Raw genomic sequence first — 11,218 nt, 5'->3', positions numbered from 1 at the left:
TGAGGTATGGACCGTGAAATAGAGTTTTTCTATACCCGAAACTAACATCTAAAGCCAAAATTATAAACGTGCGAAGTTTCACTTATTTACAACTACACTAGTCTCTGTTCTGGTAAAATGGTCATAATACTTTACTTTAAACATTAAATGACACAAAGTTTGTGGCATTTGAAAGAAAACTCATTGACCTACTATTTCATATGTCACGGCTCACCTAATTCATTATATATATACTAAAAGATATGGTAGTATACATTGTTTGCCTTCAAGAGAGGCACACATTGATTGCATGTAGTTTTTTGACCAAATTTTTTTGTGGGTGTTTGTGATGATTTAATAAATTATGTGTGTTAGTTCAAATGGGTAATTAAAGGTATTTATAAGTTCAAATGAGGTATAGTCTGTGAAATTGAGTTTTTCTATACCCAAAACTAACATCTAAAGTCAAAATTACGAACGTTCGGAGTTTCTCTAATTTACAACTACACTAGTCTCTGGTAAAATGGTCATAATGCTTTACTTCAAACATTAAATGATACAAAATCAATGGCATTTGAAAGAAAATTCATTGACCTACAATTTCATATGTCATGGCTCACCTAATTCATTACGTACTAAAAGATATGGTAGTATACATTGTTTGTCTTCAAGAGAGGCACACATTGATTGCATGTAGTTTTTTTATCCAAATTTTTTGTGGGTGTTTGTGACGACTTAATAAATTATGTGTGTTAGTTCGAATGGGTAATTATAGGTATTTATAAGTTCAAATGAGGTATGAACCGTGAAATACCCGAAACTAACATTTAAAGCCAATATTATGAACGTTCGAACTTACTCCTATAAAAACTACACTAGTCTCTAGTAAAATGGTCATAATGCATTACTTCAAACATTAAATGATACAAAATATGTGGCATTTGAAAGAAAACTCATCGACCTACATTTTAATATGTCATAGATCACCTAATTCATTACGTACTAAAAGATATGGTAGTATATATTGTTTGCCTACAAGAAAGGCACACATTGATTGCATGTAATTTTTTTACCAAATTTTTTTGTGGGTGTTTGTGATGATTTAATAAATTAAGTGTGTTAGTTTGAATGGGTAATTATAGGTATGTATAAGTTCAAATGAGGTATGGACCGTGAAGTAGAGTTTTTCTATACCCGAAACTAACATCTAAAGCCAAAATTATGAATGTTCAAAGTTTCTCTTATTTACAACTACACTAGTCTCTGGTAAAATGGACATAGTGCTTTATTTCAAACATTAACTGATACAGAATAGGTGGAATTCGAAAGAAAACTCAACAACCTACAATTTCATATGTAATGGCTTATCGAATTCATTACGTACTAAAAGATATGGTAGTAAACATTGTTTGCCTTCAAGAGATGCACACATTGATTGCATGTAGTTTTTTTACCAAAATTTTTGTGGGTGTTTGTGATAATCTAATAAATTATGTGTGTTAGTTCGAATGGGTAATTATAGGTATTTATAAGTTCAAATGAGGTATGAACCGTGAAATAGAGTTTTCTATACCCGAAACTAACCTCTTAAGCCAAAATTATGAACGTTCGAAGTGTCTCTTATTTACCACTACATTAGTCTTTGGTATAATGTTCATAATGCTTTACACTAAACATTAAATGATACAAAATTGGTGGCATTTAAAAGAAAACTCATTGACCTACAATTTCATATGTCATGGCTCACCTAATTCATTACGTACTAAAAGATATGGTAGTATACATTGTTTGCCTTCAAGAGAGGCACACATTGATTGCATGTAGTTTTTTTACCAAATTTTTGTGTGTGTGTTTGAGATGATTTAATAAATTATGTGTGTTAGTTCGAATGAGTAATTATAGGTATTTATAGGTTCAAATGAGGTATGAACCGTGAAATAGAGTTTTTCTATACCCGAAACTAACATCTAAAGCCAAAATTATGAACGTTCGGAGTTTCTCTTATTACAACTACACTAGTCTCTGGTAAAATGGTCATAATGCTTTACTTCAAACATTAAATAATACAAAATCGATGGCATTTGAAAGAAAACTCATCGACCTAAAATTTCATATGTCATGGCTCACCTAATTCATTACGTACTAAAAGATATGGTAGTATACATTGTTTGCCTTCAAGAGAGGCACACATTGATTACATGTAGTTTTTTGACCAAAATTTTTTGTGGGTGTTTGTGATAATTTAATAAATTATGTGTGTTAGTGCTAAACTTCTAATAGGTAATTATAGGTATTTCTAAGTTCAAATGAGGTATGGACCGTGAAATAGAGTTTTCCTGTACCCGTAACTAACATCTAAAGTCAAAATTATGAACGTTTGAAGTTTCTCTTATTTACAACTGCAGTAGCCTCTGGTAATATGGTCATAATGCTTTACTTCAAACATTTAATGATACAAAATCGGTGGCATTTGAAAGAAAATTCATTGACCTACAATTTCATATGTCATGGCTCACCTTATTCATTATTACTTAAAAGATATGTTTGTATACATTGTTTGCCTTCAAGAGAGGCACACATTGATTGCATGTAGTTTTTTTACCAAAACTTTTTGTGGGTGTTTGTGATGATTTAATAAATTATGTGTGTTAGTTTGAATGGGTAATTATAGGTATTTATAAATTCAAATGAGGTATGGACCGTCAAATAGAGTTTTTCTACACCCGAAACTAAATTCTAAAGCTAAGATTATGGATGTTCGAAGTTTCTCTTATTTACAACTACACTAGTCTCTGGTAAAATGGTCATAATGCTTTATTTCAAATATTAAATGATACAAAATCGATGACATTTGAAAGAGAACTCATCGACCTAAAATTATTAAATGATACAAAAACGTTCATAATTTTGGCTTTAGATGTTAGTTTCGGGTATAGAAAAACTCTATTTCACGGTCCATACCTCATTTGAACTTATAAATACCTATAATTACTCATTCGAACTAACACACATAATTATTAAATCATCACAAACACCCACAAAAAGTTTTGGTAAAAAAACTACATGCAATCAATGTATCGCTCTTGAAGGCAAACAATGTATACTACCATATCTTTTAGTACGTAATGAATTAGTGAGCCATGACATATGAAATTGTAGGTCAATGATTTTTCTTTCAAATACCACCAATTTTGTATCATTTAATGTTTGAAGTAAAGCAGTATGGCCATTTTACGAGAGACTAGTGTAGTTGTAAATTAGAGAAACTTCGAACGTTTATAATTTTGGCTTTAGATGTTGGTTTCGGGTATAGAAAAACTCTATTTCGAATTGGTATTATGACCATTTTAGCTAGACTGTATTGTTTGGGGTTGTTTAATAAAAATTTTATTGTTTGGTTTGACTGTATCGTACTGTATTGTAATTTATAAATTTACTAAAATGTCCTTAATTATTCTAGTATAGGAGATTTGACTGGGATTAAATAATATAGGGTAAATGATAAAATAGTATTATGAAATATTAAGCAAGGATATAATTGGAAAAAGAAATTAAGTAACAATGAAAACACACCAAAACGGTTGTTACATAAAATGGAGGTTTGCATTGTTATGTAACAACGAAATTTAACAATACAATACATTTTAAATAACAACCGAAACAAACATTGCATGTATGGTAACAATACAATGCAATACAATAAAATACAATGGGTGAATGATCCAAACAAAGTGTTAATGTCACACCCACAACTTATCGAGAATGTGATTTTATAGAGCGTTTTTTTAATTAGGATTATTATTATTAGTCTCCTACTAGATTATTCTTCGATTTCAGTTTTACTATAGTTTTTTTTTATTTCTTTTGCTTCGATTATCGAATTACTTGTTGTATGTTATAGTACTCTCTTTTCAGTATGACTTTTATATTGTATTATTTGCTTTACATACTTGATTATTGATAGGCGGAATGACCTGAAAGACCCTTGTACTTGTTTCCGTTTGTCAGTTGAACCCTCATACTCATCACTTTGCCAACTAGACCCTTAAACCCATCAGAATACAACATTTTAAGCCCTTTTCTCCTCCGGTCAGTGTGCGTGTAATGGACCCGATTACACGTGAAATTCCACATTATTTTTTAGTGCCACATGCAAAATTAAGTGCTAAAAAATTAAAAAAAAAATCAAATAAATCAATTTTTTAATTTCTTTAACTTTTCAAATAGTCATCTTCTTCATATTTGGTCACAAATTGAGCACTAGATTCATACCCATCAGATCAAATTCTTCTTGATTTAACTTGTAAATTCAACTACAAGTTCACCAACACAAACTCAATGAACCCCAATCAAAAAATTTAATTAATTTTACAAATTCACAAGACCCATTTATTATTTTTTAAGCTTTTTCAAATTTATCAATGGAGTTTTAAAATTTTCAATAGTCACAATCATCCTTCACATTATCTGCATCTCCTCGTTGAAACCATCTAATAAAAGAATGATACTAATATTTTTCAAACCTAAAAAACGAAAATTTTAGAAGAAGTTGAGGCTACTGATTTGTATAAAAAAAAAAAAGAAGCGGAGAAGAGTGAATGTGGGGATGGAGAAAGAAGAAAGTTGAGGGTTGTGGTGAGGGGTAGAGGAGAGAGGGCTGGTGGAGAAGAAGAAAGGGTGGGTGTGGGTGAAGGAGGGTTGAAGAAGATGAATCTTATTTTTAATTTTGTTAAATTAATTTTTTAAAAGTAAAATATTGTTTTAACTCGCTTTCAAGCGCGTGTAATCACGCATATTTCCAACTCACCAATATTAATGTCACATAAGCTTGGTCAACGGTCAGAAGGGTTTAAAATATTGTGTTATGATGAGTTTAAGGGTTTGGTTGGCAAAGTGATGAGTAGGAGGGTCCAACTGACAAACGTAGTCAAGTACAGGGATCTCCCAGGTCATTCCGTCTTATTGAAATGCATAACTTGAGTTGTGAATCTATCAAAAACGATCTTTCTATTTTCATAAGACTATGTACACATGAGTATCTTTCCTAATCCTCACTTATAGAAACACAAGATATGTTGTTCACACGATGTCCTAGTACTTGATTTTTGAATTGATTTGAAAGCATGCTGAAAGATCTTATTTCATATAAAAGATGATTTCATTCTCAAAACTCGAATCAAAAGTAAATGGTGGTGTTATTAGTTGTGAAAATTGTTATTGTTTCGTGCATATGTTTTATTGATGAGTGATCAAGTAATAATCACATTATTTTTATTTGGATTAATTACTTGAGTGGATTCCTTTTAAAAAATAATTACTTATTTTAAACATACTCTTTAATTATTACCATTTATAACAACTTCTTTAATTTCTCTCTTTTCTCTATCTCGCTCTTTCTCCCTTCCTTTTTTTTTCTTTCTGTTGTTCCTTCTCCCTTCCTTTCTTTTTTGTTGCTCTTTCTCCCTTTCTTACTATTGCTCTTTTTCCTTTTTTTTCGTAGAGTAGTCAATGATTTTAGACTGAATAAAAACTTGTATCAATAATTAATTAGACAAGTAAGTTAATCGTAACAAATAAAGAGACATAAGAAACTACAAAATGAATTAAACTTGAATTAAAATTGTATTACAAACATATTAAAGTTGAATTATTATAAGAGAATCAAACATGAATGCAAAATGTAGCAAACAAAAGAACATTCTTTGATCTGCATATAAACCGGAAAAAACTTGTATCAATAATGAATTAAACAAGTAATCCAATCGTAACAAATCAACCAATTAATTGTAAAATGAATTAAACTTGTATTTAAAAGTGTATACACAAATATTAAAGTTGAGTTAGAAGAGAGAATTAAGCATGAATAAAAACACGTAACTAATGAAAGACTAGACATTGACCTATTTAGTAAATTAAACTTGTATCAATAATGAATTAAACAAGTATCCAATAGTAACAAATAAATCAAAAAACTGCAAAATGAATTAAATTTGCATTAAAATTGTATTACACAGTATTAAAGTTGAATAAGAAGAGAGAATTAAGAATGAATGGAAAACGTAACTAATGAAAGACAAGACAATGATCTCTAGAGTTAATTAAACTTGTATCAATAATGAATTAAAGAAGTATCCAATAGTACCAAATAAATAAAAAAAACTGCGAAATGAATTAAATTTGCATTAAAATTGTATTACATAGTATTAAAGTTGAATTAGAAGAGAGAATTAAGAATGAATTGAAAACGTAACTAACGAAAGACAAGACAATGATTTATAAATTGAATTAAACATATATCATTATTCGTGAATAAAACATGTATTATATGTATCTTATAAATTATTTTGAATTATATAAGAAGATGATATATTTGATTTTAATTCAATTTTAATACAATTATGAAATAGATCTAATTCAACTTTAATACAGTTGCAAGACAATCTCAAACTTTTCGTCTTCTTCAAGTTTTAATTTGAAATTTCTCATAAAATCAATGCTAAAGTTAATGAATCTCCCTTAAATTAAGATATAAACTCCAGAATGTTATTTTCAATAATATGGAAGAAAAACTTATACAAACACTTTCGTAAAATCCAAATAATGAATTCAAAGCTTGAAGCTTTTTAATAGTCATCAATGGCTTGCTGCTGCAATTTTAGAGATTTGAAATCTCAATTTGCACACATGATTTTGTACAATTTTTGGTTCTTTGTATTCTTCTCCTCGTGATATTTTCGGTGTATATCGTGCAACATGGGTATAAATCAATTTGAAGAGATGAATATTTAAAGATAGTTATTTGAATTAAAAATTTGAAGAAGAAGAAGAAAAAAAGAGGAGAAATCATATGTAAAGAAAGAGACGAATAAATAGGAAAGAAAATGGGTCCGAAGTTGTACAATTTTAATTCCATGAAACTGATAGATTTAGTTAAAAAGAAATTAGAAAAAAAAAAAAAAAGGAGAAATCATATGTAGAGAAAGAGACGAATAAATAGGAAAGAAAATAGGTCCGAAGTTGTACAATTTTAATTCCATGAAACTGATAGATTTAGTTAAAAAGAAATTATAGTCATAAATGGTAAATATTTTCTCAATATAGCATATCTAAGTGATTTACCCTTATTTAAATGTGCACAAGAACCCTCCCAAAGTTGAGAAAATACTTGTTTAGGATAAAATTAATGTAATAATTAAAAACATTAACTACTAAAATTACAAACCATGCGTATCTTTTAAAGAACTTTAATTATTTAAACATAAATTATTAAAAACAAAGTACGAACTAGCAAAATTATAATAATTTCTCGAATCATATAAAATGAGAAATACTGAACTTTCATAGGTTATTATGATACAAAAGGCAATTTAATTTTATGTTATTTGAAGTTAGGAGGAGGAACTTAATGACAAAACATAAACAATTTGCAAAGACCTAAATAGTAATTAAAAAGGGTTTAATATGACCTTGCATACTTCAATCATGACTAGTGACCTTTTTCTTAAAATACAAAAATATCAAGTGAAGTATTGTTTATAAAGAATTTTAAGAAAAAAAATATCATGAGGCTTCTAATAGTAGATAGAATATTAGTGTTCAAAAATACCAAATAGCATAAGTTGAAGAAAAACAAGTTTACATCTAAGCACAAAGCTAAACTTCTGTTGATGAAACTACCTAAACAGAAGCTGAAATTCCAAAATTTTCAAAAGTACTTCAAACTACTTATAATACATTGAAACTTCTGTTGAAGAATGCAGCAGAAAGAAGAGTGTATATATCCTCTTTCATAGCATCCAATTGTCATTCCTCAAATAAACAAGTGCTTATAGTCACCATTTGCCAGTCTGCAAACTTTTTCATAGCTATTAACATCTGCCACATATCGAAGAATTTGTAGATTAGCAAGTATATGTATATATCATCAAGAGACAAGCACTAGATACATATCATAAAGTTTCTATAAACCTTAAGTCATAAGTAGAAGTTTAACAAGCAACAAACTATGCTTACATGAAATGCTCATACAATGTGTCAAAAATAAATGCAGTCTGGACATCTATCGCATGATGGTAGGAGCAAGTATAAAACAGCTATCGCATGATGGTAGGAGCGTAAACAAAGTAGAACACTACTGTAAAATATAGATATCATAACCTGAAAAGTCACACTAACCAAATTTCCCTTTGTTTTAATCCTTGAATTTCATATAGAAACAGGGGTAGCGTACACTGACTTTACCCTCCCCAGACACCATCTGTGGGATTACACTAGATATGTTGTTGTAATTTTGTATAGAAACATTTCAGAGAAGTGAAAGAATGAAGATAAAATTAGCCGAGTTGGGAAGGACAATAATGTATAACTCTACTATCTATCATTCAGTTCACTTAATTGACTACAAAACACTCATCTGTTGAATATCTATAGATCTTAAGGTTCCTGGTAGATGACAACCATAAAGTTTGCATACTCATTGTGTTATCATCAATTATAGAGTTATGAACTTTATCAAAGAACACCTTCCTTTCTCTTTTCAGTGATGAGTTTGAAGACTATATGGTTCATTGACTTTGGGGCAGTTCTATATTCCCAACTTACAAAATGACCCTGAAAAAATACGCAGAACAAGACACAAAGAAGGGTAAAACAACTATAACAAACCCAGTGTGCTTCCACGAGTTGGGTTTGGGAAGGATGGTGCGTATACAGCCTTACCTCTACCTTGTGAAGGTAGAGAGACTGTTTGTGATAGACCCTCGGTTCAAGTATAACATATCAAACTCAAGTATGGAAAGAAAATACAGTAATGAGAAAATAATGCTAAAGATAAAGGAGAAAAAAATAGCAAAACGACAACAAAGACGTAAATGAAGCAAAGGAAACAACAAGTAATAAAATCATGGATTTGATTGCCGGTGAAAACATGTAAGGTACAAATTGACATTCAAATGCATTAACAGATACAGGAGAAGCCAAGTGTATTTATCTGAATAACATAAGCAAGACATACCAAATGTATCACCAAAATTGGTCCAAATTTCTGCTTCAATAGACTGGATAGTGTCAGCTATACCAATTACTTCAACAAAAGTTGAAAGAGCGTTAGGTGGATTTCCTTTCACAACTAACTGTATTTCATCTGTGGATTTTCCAATGACTTTATCACCATCAGATTGCACAACCTGAACCACTGTTCGAACCTTCCGTCCTACATGCTCCTTGAGGAACTCAGCATTGACAAAGACGGCAGGATTTGACATGTCCATGTCTACAAAACAAAAATAAAATAAAAGCTCAAAATTGAGATTGTGTTTCTTCATGCCATTGCATTTCCTGCTTCATGACATCAATCATTAACTTCCAATGACCAACAGAAATAACTAAAATCTATCAAATTTTCCATCTGTATCTCAAATTCATTCGCTACACGAAATTTAGGATTTTGAGTGAGATATCACATCTACAAGCATTTCACTCTTGACCATCAAACTAGAGTCAATGACTAGCTACACTCATGAAGAAAATCAAATTCAGAACTCGGAAACGCTTAAAAACCTTTCTATCTCTTTCTAATATTAAGTTTCTGGTTCCAGAGCTCTGGTAAACAAATAGTAAACCTTACACACTTTCATTAGCTCTTGCGATTAAAACTTTAAAAGACAACAAATGAGAAGCCTGTGAGTTAAGGTTTCTTACACCATCGAATCAGACTATGACAACACTATTAACAGTTGCAAATATAAAAACAATCACCTCCATCATCGAACATGCACAGTAAGCATCTACCAAACAAGATTAAACAATTCTAACCGGCTAAAACTTCAAACATCATATTTTACATCAACCATTAACTCAATAGAATCCATTGTTTAAAGAATGACATAATTATCATTTGGGGATTCATAATTTACCATTGACTACATTTTTTCAAGGATTTAAAAAAAAAATGCAAAACACTTCCAAGAGCCTTCATTTTTCAATAACCTATAATTACAAGGAAACTACAAAACCAGAGACACAAATGAACAAAGTGTAACAACCCAAATCATTGAAAAATGAAAAGATCTATTTAACACAATTTTGTAGCAACTTGGTACACTATTAAGTGTAAATCAGGAAAATCTCTATACAGAAAATTATAGGTGGAAACTGTGAAACTAAAAGCCAACGCTAAAACAAAAACTCATTATTAAAACAAAACTGAGGGGTTCAAAATCAAAAGAAGTAAACACACAAACTAGCCAAAGGAATTCTAACATGTACATATAAATATAGAAAGTAATTTTAACGTAGTATAATTGGTACATTTGTGTTTCCCTTAATAACCTAATTATTACAACAAACCCACAATCATGAGGACGGAGTTCATAATCCTGTAAATACTGAACCCCTTCGCGTAGCGTGTTTACTTCTTTATATTTTTTTTAACAGAAGATCGGACGCTGAATTCATTCATGAAAATCAATAAATACCATTATGCAGAGAATATACAAAAAAAAAAAAAAAAAACTAACCTAGGGTATGGATGATTAACTGCAGAGAGAGAATGGAGCTGATGCGTTTGAATTAAAATTTGGGAAAATGGAGTTTTTTCTACTCTCATATGGCGGCAAAACTTCCCGCGCAATTTATTCCATTGGGCTAAGCTTGCAGCACTCTGGCCCATGGACCATAATGTAGATTGTTGGGCCTAATTGCACGGTTTGTTCATCTTTAATTTTTGTTCTTTGTCATAAGATTTTTTAAGAGCATGAAGCATAACTTGCGCGATATTATGAAGTGAAATATAGGGAAAAAAAGTTTTTTTTTTCTTGAGGGGGTAAAAATTAAAGACTAACATAAAATAGAGGCAAAAGTGACATTTAAATCATATCGTCTAAAGTTCCAAAATAAACTTGTATGATGCAAATTTGGATTGCAATTTAACGTTTGCTTGAATTTTGTGTGTAATTCAATTTCTTCTACAACACTAAATCATTGCTAAATAATTGTCAGAGTTTCCTTTTTTAGATTCAAACTATAAAAACTTTGATTATCATTTTACGATGTATATTTTCATCATATTGATATGCAAAAAGTTGCAATTTATAGTAATTTTCGTGTAGTTTTTGAATATCTAATTTTTTTTGTTTAAAATATCGAATTAATGTAATGTAATTTAACTTTGCAAATTAATTAAATTAACCTTTGAAAAGCGAAACATGACAGATAAAAATAGACGAAGGGAGGGAGTAAT

The 11,218-nt window shown here is 30.0% G+C and overlaps 1 protein-coding gene across 1 annotated transcript; it reads right to left on the bottom strand.

The window, feature by feature from the left end:
- Positions 1 to 7,578: 7,578 nt before the first annotated feature.
- On the bottom strand, positions 7,579 to 10,588 carry LOC102600870 (replication protein A 14 kDa subunit B). The gene is made up of 3 exons (XM_006341041.2): positions 10,497 to 10,588; positions 8,993 to 9,250; positions 7,579 to 7,854 (listed from the first exon to the last, which is right to left on the bottom strand). The coding sequence occupies exons 2-3, from the start codon at positions 9,246 to 9,248 to the stop codon at positions 7,790 to 7,792; spliced, it is 321 nt and encodes a 106-aa protein (XP_006341103.1). The 5' UTR covers positions 9,249 to 9,250; positions 10,497 to 10,588; the 3' UTR covers positions 7,579 to 7,789.
- Positions 10,589 to 11,218: the final 630 nt, after the last annotated feature.

The sequence above is a fragment of the Solanum tuberosum genome, unplaced genomic scaffold, assembly GCF_000226075.1.
Source record: "Solanum tuberosum cultivar DM 1-3 516 R44 unplaced genomic scaffold, SolTub_3.0 scf00021, whole genome shotgun sequence".
NCBI lineage: Eukaryota > Viridiplantae > Streptophyta > Magnoliopsida > Solanales > Solanaceae > Solanum > Solanum tuberosum.
This window is presented reverse-complemented; position numbering and strand designations above follow the sequence as displayed.